We start from the raw sequence: 13,626 nt of genomic DNA, 5'->3' as shown, positions 1-13,626 counted from the left end.
TCCGGGACACCTGTCGCCCGCTGACGTCATAGCTGCTATCGACTGCCGGCGGAATCGATGTCGCGTTGTCGATCTTTCCTCGCCGATGATGCTACCGTGACTCCCGTACCCGGAATAACGAGCAGCTACTCTTTCACCTCGGCGACACTGCCCATAGTATTTTTTTCAGTCGGAATCTGCGAAAGAGTGTCGTTAAATTGAGGCAGGAAAATGACAGATGCCTAGTGTGTTTCCTACAGAGCCACGCCTACCGTTGCGAGAACTGTGGCCCAGGCAAAACTGTTTCATTCACTTCGGACTTACAGAGAACACCGTGACCATGAATTGTAATTTTAGGCATCCAAATAATTACCGAAAACAGTCACTTCTGTTGTTGCATATCTACAGTGCATAACATCAGATCTTCAGTTCATAATGATGGCAGTATTGTAGCGTATTTTCAATTTAGTTTAGATAAACGAGTGTCAAGAATGTTTAGACCGCGGAGTGCCTCGTAATGTAACATCTCCCCCTCGCTACGAAAAAATGCGATCCGTGTAGCTTCGTAGTTTCTATACAGAGTTAATCTTTACTTTTTTTCAAGCAATTCTATTGCTACGAAATAGATACTCACTTTAGGAAAATATCTTTCTTTTACCGAGTCATTTTCACCTGTCACGACCGAAAGAGAAAATATTACTCAACTGCCTGGTAGCTGTGGTTTCATGGGGACGCAAACTATTGAGCGTGCTTGATTTTGTAGCTGTTTGAAGATAGACTGAACGTAAGCCTAGGAATTCGTGGCATCGCATCCATTGTTTCAGTTCCTAAGGTGTCATATATGCTAAAGATTATTAAAGAAAAAGCTGGTTTAGCAGCAGGAGAGATTTTAACACTGAGACATACATCTATATCTGTGAAGTTAACCGTTTCATTAAACGCGCAAAGCGTTGCGCTGCATTCTTTTACCTGCATAACTTTGCGGAACTACGAAAGTGCGATGACCACTAGCTCGAGGCCTTGGAAGAAGTTACATAAAAACGCACATTATGAGCATCTGAAGATGAATGGTTGTCTACTACGAACAAGATATGCACTGTAAATGGACAACAAATCGAAAGGGAATGGTTGCCATCATTTATTAACTTATAAAATCCGACATACGTTTGCAAGAAGCAAAATTAAAAATTTTATCTAGATCTCTGTGTGTGATCACTGAGATATTTCAGCGAATTTTCTATACTGAAGTGCAATGCCAAAATTTCGTGGCTTAACCTCCACATTTTATTATACACAGTCTACTGTTTCTCGACTGAAACTGTCTCATAGATAGTTTTGACGATCGGAGAAATTTTCGTAACGTTTCTTTGGAATACGGGCCCATGAGTATATTATCAGTCTGGTTTCGTAATGTATTGTACCAAGGACTGACTACAGAAGCAGATACGCATTACACCTGCAAAAATGTCACCCTCTGGGCAGAAAAGTAGTATCAGGGGACGCGTTGCAAGCAGACATGGTCACGTGGCTTTACATTACTTAAGTTATTAATTAAAGTTCCTAACTTTCGATGAAAATAGGGATAAATTAATTAATGCCTGCTGTAAGGAGCATCACCTCAAATGACCCCGTAGTCTCTTCAGTTGTTATGAATTTATGACCAAATTAGGGCACCTTCGATCGATTTATGCGGCCAGCCCTATTTCCAGTTGTAGCCTGAAAGGAGAGGTATGCAATATCAACATGCATTCGTTAATTCGTTAAGCGCAAGCCCGGTCGCTTTAATGAGAAATGATAGGGAGTCCCCAGCAGAACGTGCTGGTTCGCTGTAATAGCTCCTAATTCTGACTGCGCCAGTGATCGCGTGTTGAGAGGCCCTCTTCCCTCCCAGGTCTGTGGCGGCTATTTTCGGTAATTTCCGCGCCGTACGTAATTCATAGGCACTTGTCTCAAAAGAGCGGCGCGCCTAGCTATTCTCAGAGCCGAGCGGCCGCTTTTAGACGGTCGAGTTTCGTCTGCGGAGCACGTAAAGCCGACGAAATAGGAGCAACAGATGAGGCTTCTCCCTGCGGTGCTGCTTTGGCGCTCTTTGTTCCCCCTTAATCTCGCCTCTTCAGTCGTTCGCTTCCTGTTTCCTGGATGCCCTCGAAATAGCTCGCCTCGATACACTGTTAAGCTCAACTGTAATGAAACATTTCCCGATCGTGTTTCCCATTGGCCCTCGAATCACTGTCACATTTTTTGTTTCATTTTTCTGCGTCGACAGGGCCAGGAGCAGGACAAAACTATATATTTTGTTCTCTATATCATATGAACGAAAAGAAGTAACAAGAGCAAAATCCTCATTCTCTAAAAGGAAATCTAACCAGTTCATAACAAAACGAAATAGAATTTTTTTGTAAAAACCAGCAACTAGCCTCGTATTAAAATGTACTATTTTGTGTAAATAATATAACGACAAAAATACTGCCAAACTTTCAAGACACACTGCTCAACCGATATCCGCTACAGTAACATTTGTATGTTACGATTGACATATCTAAGGATTGAGAATGTTACAGAAAGGGCACACAAACAGTTATCAACCATTCGAAGCTTACTGAGACCTTCATTAGGTGCCCACATATTCTATAATAACAGTATTCTGGCGATGGCTTGAGACGCAGTCTAGCCACTATCATTTCTTCAAAAACACTGAATAAATACTATTGCTTCTTCTTGATTATCCTCAGCCTCTCTACTTCTTTCTCTCTTCAAGTGTTACACTATCCGTTTCCTTTCTAACATAATAACAGGTTAATCACCTGGAACGGAAAGCTTGTGTATCAGCGCTAAACGCCTCAACCGGGAGACAATACTTTATTCGGTTTTCCGCAGTCCCAAAATCCAGATGAAAGCTAAGCTTTTGTACAGTCCAAGCGACGCAGCGCACTGACCATCACATAACGCAGATCGTGAAGTTCCTTCCCTGTAATTTTTCCCTCCTGTACTGTAGTGACATTAACCTAACCCTAATTCCTCTAAACGATGAAATCCTATGATACACGGGTATTCCGTCACATTCATCGCTCTTCCATGCTACACGCTGTACCCTGGTCGTCGAGTCGCCCCTTGTCTTCGTACTCAGGCACATGCGTAACACAGAATCGTAACAGTGGGAGTATATTGTGCGATGAGGAAAATAAACACGGCACCCGATTAGCGAAACCAGAGATTAATGTCGCAGACGATTGTTTGTAGTCTCATTCGGACTGCTCGTGGAAAAGCGGGTTGCACGATTATTGCGGGAAAAGCGGTATCTTGTCCATCGGTGCTGAGGATGTTCCTAATCTACGCGAACATTCAGTTCTTTGTTCTCCCTGCGGTTTTCCCTGGCAGTAAAGCAAGAAAAGCATAAAACGAATCCGTAACGAGTCTGCAGTCGAGTGTCTACGATAGAACAGAATTTAATTTTCTAGTGAACACCGGCAACAACTCGAAGCTTCTGTGCTAGATAAATCTGGTATCTAGAGACTAATTGACATCAGTTAATTTGCAATAAGTTTTTTTTCAGACAGTTTTGATACAGTATAACATAGTTATTCCAGTTCCTCTTATGAAGGACGCAGAGCTCTTACTATGGAATCGACATTTGCTTTCGCAACGTAGGAGGGTCTTTCACAAATCTGATACAATTTCCTACCTTGGGAAAATATTAAAAAATAGATACTGTTTAGTTGCTGTTGTACAATAAATGACTGTACTGTACTTGTGTGGAAACGAAAGTTTACGATTGTTGTAGAAGGTGTCAGAAGTGCAAGAAAACACTATTAATTGTTTTTTCATCTTTCAGCTTACACCACAGAAATATTGCTGCTATTTGTAGCTCCATTTGACTATTTCCTCTTAAAGGGGAGTATGGAAATGAACGGAATCGTAAGTACAACATATTAACCCTGTGACTTTTACAAGTCAAAAGTTTCAGCATGATGTATATTTGAATGATGGAAGTGATAGAAATACACGAAGTGTCTGCAGTTATCCGGTCATAGTGTATATGAAGCAAATTCTGCTTTTCCCTGTTAGCACCTCTGAAGTGGGTGCAATTTTCATAATAAAGCTGCTTGTAATCGAAAAATTCCACATTTCTGTGCTTAATAATCAGTCAACTGCCATTTTCATAATAAAGCTGCATGTAATCGAAAAAGTCAAGATTTCTGTGCTTAATAATCAGTCAACTGCACACAATTTTTATATAAATACGTTACTATGTGAAAACTGTATTCACACTCTATTGTGATAACTTAGCAAGCATGGAACAGATAATCCAGAGACGCTGCAACTCTGCGTCCAACAATACAACCCTTAAATCTTCTATTAAAATATACATTGTAGGCTTAGAAATTTATCTCTAGAAAATAATTAATGGTGAAACAGTTAATGGAAGTATAAAGATAGCTTAGGCGTAGCTAAACAGGTTACTGAGCATGTACCAGTCTTCATAAGACATCCTGAACCATAGTAAAACGTAATTAAAATGATTAGTCCAGAATCTTATCGTTATAGATATTGCAAAAAATTATTTAAACTCTCATAATGTACTGCAATTAACAGTAAAGTGGTTGCAAACTCTTGAGAGTAACTAAACATGTGACTTCGCAGGAACCACAAGAAATGCTAACATACGATAAAAGTAAACACAAACAATGGAATCTGTTTGCTTTGGACTTAGGAACACGTCTAAAGCACTATAATACTGCTATTATAACATTCACTGGCTGCTCTAATGAAAGGGAAAAATTACTTTCTTTCTTAAGCGAATTCCTGCGAAATCACAGGAATGAGAGATGTCGTTCTAACTTGTTAAATACCTAAGAACATTTCAGACTACGTCAGGAAGAACTGCTAAGTTTTCATTCAGTATCCTGAGAATATGTTTGGACTAAACGGTTTTATCATCAGAGTGAAGGAAAATTAAGCATGCACCTGTAAAACAGTTAATAGTGAAAAAATTTCTATTGTTATGAGTTTTTATGGTAGAGAGCTGCAGAATAGTTTGTATTGAACTTTTAATTATATCAGTTTTTTGTATTATTTAAAATATTTGCGAATATTTTAGCAGTAATTATCAAAATATGTTGAAATATAATTTGGTTTTGGTAGGACATTATGATAAAACAACTTTGCCGCACAACATTTTTTTAACCGTTTTCTCGTGAAGAATGACACTCCTTTTGAGTGCGCTATTTTGCAGGGTAGACTAGAAAATTAAAGAGAGTTTCAGCTCTGTACCACTAATTATTTTGAACTGGTAAACTTCAGATCATTCTGGGTTAATGATAGCAGATAGCTGGTGCCGAAGATCTCCCGTTAAACATTTTTGCGAAGCTGACACTGAAGTTAACGTGCCGTAGAGAGGTATATTCACATGGAGCACCTGTTATTTCGCGCGAGCAAGCACTGTAGACAGTCACATTAGTTCAGCTACAACAACACAATCTCTTCTGAGAACCCTTGATATTACGTCTATTAATACAAAGATACACTCGATATCACTTAATTGTTTGAAAATAGTGTTAATATATATTAGGTAGAAGTTTCTCTGCAGTTGTCAGAGAAGTACGGATATCGAGATGCAGTGGCATAACTAAGGGCAGGATGTATCCGCTCAATTGTGTGCATAACTAGACTGCCAGAAAGTTGTAAGAAAGAGACAATGGTTGCCTCGCAATAGCAACGGACCGAAATGGATGAATTTTATCTGCCGTGTCAGCATCTTTAAGTGTCAACCATTGCAACGCTTTCACACTCGTGACTGTGGTCACCCAGAATGATATGAAGTGAAGGACAAATTACAGGAAAAAATGGAGAAAAAGAAAAGCAAAACAATGTAATCCTCGCTAGACATGCTTCCGTGTCGTCAATCGCGTGTCTGCTTCATTTTTAGGCCGTGTTGTTCAGTCTTTCTCCGAGAAGCACGATCTGGTGGGTTGTTTCGGACACTCTGCAGAGCCGCCAGGTTGAGTGTGGCCGCTCGGTGACACGTCGGAGCATACGCGCTTGCGGACAGGAAACCTAAATGGAAACGAAAATTTCCCCCGCAGGTACAGACGGGGGAGCGGACTGCGTGGCGGTGGGGAGACGGAGCGACCAGCCCAGCCCAGAGGCCGCGGGCTGCTGGGGTGTGGCAGCGGGCAGCGCCTATGTGGAGAGCGGCTTGTGCAGGCCGCCCAGCTGCTCCACCAGCGCCTCCTCGCTGCTCACAAACCGCTTCTGCGGAGGTCGCCGGCTCACCTCCTCCTGCGGACACAGGGATGATACTTTTATTGTTTACCAGTCACCTACATTCGCAGCAACAGCCAAATTGACACACTTCAGCCACAGCATTGTAAAATTTGACAGCAAAATTTTGTTTTTACAAGGTAATGTAGCTGATGAAACGAAATGTCGTGTGGATAGGGCCTCCCGTCGGGTAGGCAGGTCGCCTGGTGCAGGTCTGTTGAGTTGACGCCACTTCGGGAATTGCGCGTCGATGGGTATGAAATGACAATGATGAAGACAACACAATACCCAGTCCCTTAGCGGAGAAAATCTCCGACACAGCCGGGGATCGAATCCGGGCCCATTAGCATGGCATTCCGTCGCGCTGACCACTCAGCTATCGAAGCTGACAAGTGGTTGATGATGAAGATACTAAGGTGATGATGATATGATGTACTTCACATTGTTGTCAAGATTATACGCTGTTGTTGTTGTTGTTGTTGTTGTTGTTGTTGTAGTCTTCAGTCCTGGGACTGGTTTGATGCAGCTCTCCATGCTACTCTATACTGTGCAAGCTTCTTCACCTCCTAGTACTTACTGCAACCTACATCCTTCTGAATCTGCTTTGTGTATTCATCTCTTGGTCTCCCCCTATGATTTTTACCCTCCACGCTGCCCTCCAATACTAAATTGGTGACCCGTTCATGCCTCAGAACATGTTCTATCAACCGATCCCTTCTTCTAGTCAAGTTGTGCCACAAGTTTCTCTTCTCCCCAATTCTACTCAATACCTCCTCATTAGTTATGTGATCTACCCATCTAATATTCAGCATTCTTCTGTAGCACCACATTTCGAAAGCTTCTCTTCTCTTCTTGTCCAAACTATTTATCGTCCATGTTTCACTTCCATACATGGCTACACTCCATACAAATACTTTCCGGATCATCTTCCTGACACTTAATTCTATATTCGATGGTAACAAATTTCTCTTCTTCACAAACGCTTTCCTTGCCATTGCCAGTCTACATTTTATATTCTCTCTACTTCGACCATCATCAGTTACTTTTCTCCCCAAATAGCAGAACACCTTTACTACTTTAAGTGTCTCATTTCCTAATCTAATTCCCTCAGCATCACTCGATTTAATTCGACTACATTCCATTATCCTCGTTTTGCTTTTGTTGATGTTCATCTTATACCCTCCTTTCAAGACACTGTTCATTCCGTTCAACTGCTCTTCCAAGTCCTTTGCTGTCTCTGACAGCTATCTGATCGAAAGCACCCAACGCCAGTTGGTTGACGTTAACATCCGGTTTGTGATGTATATATGACGACTGACGCGAAGACTGAAAATTTGTACCAAGTCCAGGATTCGAACCTGGGACTCCTACTCATTGGGCAGACTTGCTAACCACTACGTCCCCTGGCACATCGGGTTTGTGCAACTGCACTGACTACCATCACGCGCCTCCCTTCTCAGTCGAAATTCCCATTCATGCCTCAGCCCACTTGGTATTGACCCTAAATTCGAACAGCATTGCAGAAGCTCTCTCCATCTATATTGGAACGGCACCTCGGTATGGAACGAGTATACTGCCTGAAACCGAGGTTTAGGTACTTTAATCTAATAAAACTATATGTTTCCAGAGACCCTTTCATCTGTGTTGTATACATGCAGACTGAAGGGAGAAATGAAAATTTGTACCGAGGGTAGGATTCGTTCCACGGTGAGGCACTATTCCAGTACAGTTGAAGAGACTCTGCAATGCTTCTCTAGTTTAGGGAAAATACCAAGTGGGCTGAAGCGTGAATGGGAAATTGTATTGAGGAGGGAAGCGTACTAGCATCCGTCAGATGCCAGGGTGGTGTAGTGTCTAGCACATCTGCCTCGTAAGCAGGAGACCCGGCTTAACGTCCTGGACTTGGTACAAATTTTCATTCATCGTTTGCGTACAGTCCCCATAGATGTTTGAGACTTGGGAAGGTCTCTGGAGCCGTATAGTTTCATTTGATTAAAGAACCTATGCCTGGGTTTCAGTCAGGATACCCCTTTCGTTTGATGCTGAGGTGCTATCCCAACAGAGTTAGAGAGCGTCGGCAGTGCTATTACAGTTTAGAGGAAGTACCAAGCGGGCTGAAGCGTGAATAGGAAATTGGACAGAGGTGGAAGGGGTGCTTGTGTAGTCAGTTCAGATGTGCAGAGCCACTGCGCAAGGGTGGAGTAATGGTTAGCGCCTCTGTCTAGTAAGAAGGAGACAGTTTCGAATCCTTGCCTTAGTACAAAATTTCGTTCGTCGCTTCATTCTGCCTATATACATCACAGATGTTTTAGATTGTAAAGGTCAGAAGGCACATACTTTCAGTATGCGATTTGCCCCCTCCCCCTTGCCTTTATGACGAACTCGGGTAACCTATTCTTCCTCAAGGTCTGACACGTGAGAAGGTAGTGATTAGGACGTTCGGGACAGAATAAAAGTCAACGTTGTGACTCATCCGAGAGGTGTTCTGCAGGGTTCACGACGTGAATCTGAGCAGGCCTGACCATTCGGGAATCTATTGCCCCACAGATGCTTCTGACGGGCTCCACTGTCATGCATCGTCTGCAGACTGTTTCTATTCCAACCGGCTAAAAAAGCTCATCTTCTTGAATGCCTTGTCATCCAACGGTATCAAACGCGGACTTCATGCAACTACTTAGAAGGGCGAGGCGAATGAGGTGGGATGTGCAATAGAGCAGACGAACTGACGGCAAAGAGAAACGTCATAGAGAAATACACTCTGTGATGCCATCAACGTATTGGTATACGAAGCACCCGTGCCATGAGGGTTTTATACTACCATTGAGCGAATGAAATTCAATCATGGTCATTTTAAATAACATTTTCATCCTGTAGAACTGTTCGACAGCCCTTTCCGAACTTGTCAAGAAGGAGAAGAAGAGACGAACCATGTAATATTAAGATATCCCGATAAGACAGACAGGGTAGATGCGGCACTAAATCAACTGAGTGCTAGGCAAGGTACAAAGGCTCCCAATTCGTTACCACTCTTTTGGCAACAACAGACGTTACAACGTATAAACTCATACACACAGCTGTAAAGGAATTAGGAGTGTTCATATAATCGGCCACGTCTAAACCAGGATCCTACAGGTATGGTAGGGTGGAGGAGGAGACGGGCAACAGGGAATCATAGGTGTGAACTGCCGCTGCCTGGAGGACGTACCCCAATACCCAAAACATCAGAAGAGAAATCGAACACATAAAGCCAGCTGTACTTTCACACAATTATTTAAAGTTGTTTGTAATTGACTTTTAATTAAATGTTGCACATAGATAAACCGAGTATATATATATACTCCGCAATCCACCATACGGTGCGTGGCGGAGGGTACCTCGTACCACAAGTGGCATCTTCTCTCCCTGTTCCACTCCCAAACAGAACGAGGGAAAAATGTCTGCCTATATGCCTCTGTACGAGCCTTAATCTCTCTTATCTGTGTGGTCTTTCCACGAAATGTAAGTTGGTGGCAGTAAAATTGTACTGGAGTCAGCTTCAAATGCTGGTTCTCTAAATTTCCTCAGTAGCGATTCACGAAAAGAACGCCTCCTTTCCTCTAGAGACTCCCACCCGAGTTCCTGAAGCATTTCCGTAACACTCGCGTGATCATCAAACCTACCAGTAACAAATCTAGCAGCCCGCCTCTGAATTGCTTCTATGTCCTCCCTCAATCCGATCTCATAGGGATCCCAAACGATCGAGCAGTACTCAAGAATAGGTCGTATTAGTGTTTTATAAGCGGTCTCCTTTACAGATGAACCACATCTTCTCAAAATTCTACCAATGAACCGAAGACGACTATCCGCCTTCCCCACAACTGCCACTACATGCTTGTCCCACTTCATATCGCTCTGCAGTGTTACGCCCAAATAATTAAACGACGTGACTGTGTCAAGCGCAACACTACTAATGGAGTATCCAAACATTGCAGGATTCTTTTTCCTATTCATCTGCATTAATTTATATTTATTTATTTTTAGAGTTAGCTGCCATGCTTTACACCAATCACAAATCCTGTCCAAGTCATCTTGTATCCTCCTACAGTCACTCAACGACGCCACCTTCCCGTACACCACAGCATCATCAGCAAACAGCCGCATGTTGCTGTATATATATATATATATAAAGTTTCAAAAATATTTTATTTTAGAAAAACAATCAAAACCGACAGTTGCTACTCTCTGGTTGTATGGTCATGGAACCAAAAGGCAAAATGATTGAATAAATAAATAAATAAATTCTTCAAGCAGTACACAATTCTATAAAGGTGTTCTTATGCTTCTGCGGTTAGTGTTACCTTCAGGGTAATTCAGGGAACACAGCTTACCACTGACACCCTCACAACAACACGTCCTCTCCCTTTGTCACAGTACAGGTACTGACCACTATTAGGTAGATGTCTCTAAGTCAACTGTTTAAACGTGCGTTGTCGGTTTTTCTTCTAGGACGATTTCAGAATTTTAAATTTCAAATGTCGTATAGGTAGGTTGTTACACTAGTCTCCTACGTCGTTTTTCGTATCAGTTTCGCGTTAAGACGGTCATATTATGACGATTTGAGTAGTAGTTACACATAAATTTAACTGCTAGTAAGCTTGTAATGGAGGGGTACGGAATGTAGACTTATGAAGTGTTCCTGCTGGTTTATCAGCTTCGTCGACTCTCCGAAAAGCCAACAGACAGCTAACGCGTGAGCTTTCCGTGGATCGCACGAGGCCAGCCATGGCCGTCTATCTGCCGTCTGTCAGTTCGGAAAATTGGTTTCTGGGCCCTCCGGACGTACGGCGAGGCAATAAATCACAAGCCAAGTTCTCTGAGCAAGTGGCGCGTCGTCGAGGGAGACAGGCAGCGCCGCAGGCGGAAGGCAGCCGCAACACAACAGCCGAGCAGCTCTGCGCAAGTCTTCCAGACAACAGTTTATGCGTGTTATATCGTCTGCGTATACTCGCTATGAACCACATGGGGCTCAGGCAATTATTACTGCTAACCCGAGAAGAGTTAGAATTAACTCTCGGCGTGTCTTCGCTCAGCACTGAGTATTGCTTGCAAAGAAACTGTTCGGTACTGTCAAGTAGTATCGGCGGAACGATGCACGTGACGTGAGAAAGTGAGGAACATATTTGTTAACCGTGGTTCGAGCTGCAGAATACAAAATGGAACTGGTGATGTAAAGAACACGTATGTATTCCATTTACACATCTTCAAAATTTTCGTTTACATATTATTACACATATTTACTTCTGATGTGATATGAAAAAAATAGTGTTTCTTTAGCATGCACCATACCAGGGTGTCAAATTCGTTGCAGAAGCTTTTTCACACCGTTACTCGCAAGCGACTTCCAATCAAACTGCGTGCCTATGGAGTATTGCCCCAAATGTGTGACTGTATTCGTAATTTCTTGTCAGAATGGTCACAGTTCGGGAAGTTATATAGTAAAACAGAAGTGATATCTTGCGTTGTCCAAAGAAGTATTATGGAGCATTTGCTGTTCACAAGTTGTATAAGTAACTTAGGAGAGAAGCTGAGCAGCACGCCCCAGAAATAAAAAGCTGAAAACCTCCCTGAACCAATATGAGCTCATTTAATGTAGAAGTCATACAGACAGGGAATGAAAGTTGACGAAGAAAGTATCTGTCGGGGCGGGGGGGGGGGGGGGGGGGGGAGGGGAAGGGTGTCACACATCGACACACGTCGATTAGTTCATAGACTTTGCCCTCAGACACACGCAAAAAGCTACGCCCTTTACAGGAAGATGACGTAAGTCATTAGATAGCGATATGCAAGTATACAGATGGCTGTAGTATCGCATACAATTATTAAACGGCAGTGCATTGTCGGAGCTGTCATTTGTACTCAAGTGATTCGAGTGGAAAAGTTTTCGATGTGATTATGGCCGCACGAAGCGAATTAACAGACTAGACGCAGACTGCTAGTTGGAGCTAGAAGCATGGGACATTCCATTTCGGAAGTAGTTTGAGAACTGAATATTCCGAGATACACAGTATCAAGATTGTGGCGAGAATACCAAATTTCAGGCATTACCTCTCACCACGGACAACGCAGTGCCCGGCGGCCTCCACTTAACGACCGGGAGCAATAACCTTTTACGTATCGTTGTCAGTGCTAACAGACAGGCAACACTGCGTGAAATAACCACAGAAATCAGTGCCGGACGTGCGAAGAACATATCTGTTAGGACAGTGCGATGAAATTTATCGTAAATGGGTTGTGGCAGCAGACGTCCTACGCAAGTGCCTTTGCTAATAGCATGACATCGCCTGCAGCGTCCCTCGTTCTTCAGATGGCTTGTGCCCATATCGGGACGTCAAACTAATTCCACATGGCTTTTGACACCGTTCCCACAAGCGAATTCTAATAAAATTGCGTGCCAATGGACTATCGGCTTAGTTATGCGATTGGATTCTGGATTTCTTGTCACAAAGGTCACAGTTCGGAAAGTCAACAAGTAAAACAGAAGTGATATCTGGCATTTGTCAAGAAAGTGTCACGAGCCCTCTGCTGTTCCTGATCTATATAAATGCAAAAATAAATAAATAAATTAATTAATTAAAAAAATAAAAAATAATAATCCCATTTCACTGTGGCAGGCGAGTCTACTGCACTAATCACTGTTGGGCCTCGCTCGTTAGGAAATGTTTGAAATTATGCTTAAAGTTTGTTGGAAGTCACTAAGTTCTCTCATTATTAAACACTGAATGAACAGAGTCTGGGTAATCTGCGCTACATTTCAGAAAGTAAACTCGTTTTCCACGCATCTTAATGTTTAGCACATCAATCTCCTCAACTATGTGTCGTACAGTGATATATTTTTGCATGTATGCTCAATAAGACGTGTAAGATACTGTCTGCAGAGGCCGTTTCGAATAGAGTTTGTGCAACGAAGCCGCCCTGTGTGGCCGAGCGGTTCTAGGCGCTTCAGTCTGGAACCGCACGATCGCTACAGTCGCAGGTTCGAATCCTGCCTCGGGCATGGGTGTGTGTGATGTCCTTAGGTTAGTTAGGTTTAAGTAGTTCTAAGTTCTAGGGGACTGATGACCCCCGATATTAAGTCCCATAGTGCTCAGAGCCATTTGAACCATTTGTGCAACGAAGTAATGAGGTAAAACATCGTACCTGACGCTGAAGTTTTACTGAGCTCGATTTTAAGCAGAATCTAGTTTTTCACGCATCTAAATATGTATGACGTCATATCTCAAGAAATACGCTTATGTGCAGGTGTATTCAATGGCATATCTGCACAGTGGGTGCAAACTGTGTTGCGAATAAAGTATGTGGTAGTGAAATAGTAAATTAAAACATAACCTGTAATGTTAAAATGTTACT

The 13,626-nt window shown here is 42.7% G+C and overlaps 1 protein-coding gene across 1 annotated transcript in view; it reads right to left on the bottom strand.

The window, feature by feature from the left end:
* Positions 1–6,151: 6,151 nt before the first annotated feature.
* Positions 6,152–13,626, bottom strand: part of LOC124619995 — a 70,737-nt gene continuing 63,262 nt past the window's right edge. Inside the window, exon 5 of the mRNA XM_047146660.1 lies at positions 6,152–6,258. Coding sequence (XP_047002616.1) covers positions 6,160–6,258 — 99 coding nt within the window. The 3' untranslated portion in view covers positions 6,152–6,159. The remainder of the gene's footprint in view (positions 6,259–13,626) is intronic.

The sequence above is a fragment of the Schistocerca americana genome, chromosome 6 (genome assembly GCF_021461395.2).
Source record: "Schistocerca americana isolate TAMUIC-IGC-003095 chromosome 6, iqSchAmer2.1, whole genome shotgun sequence".
Taxonomy (NCBI): domain Eukaryota; kingdom Metazoa; phylum Arthropoda; class Insecta; order Orthoptera; family Acrididae; genus Schistocerca; species Schistocerca americana.
This window is presented reverse-complemented; position numbering and strand designations above follow the sequence as displayed.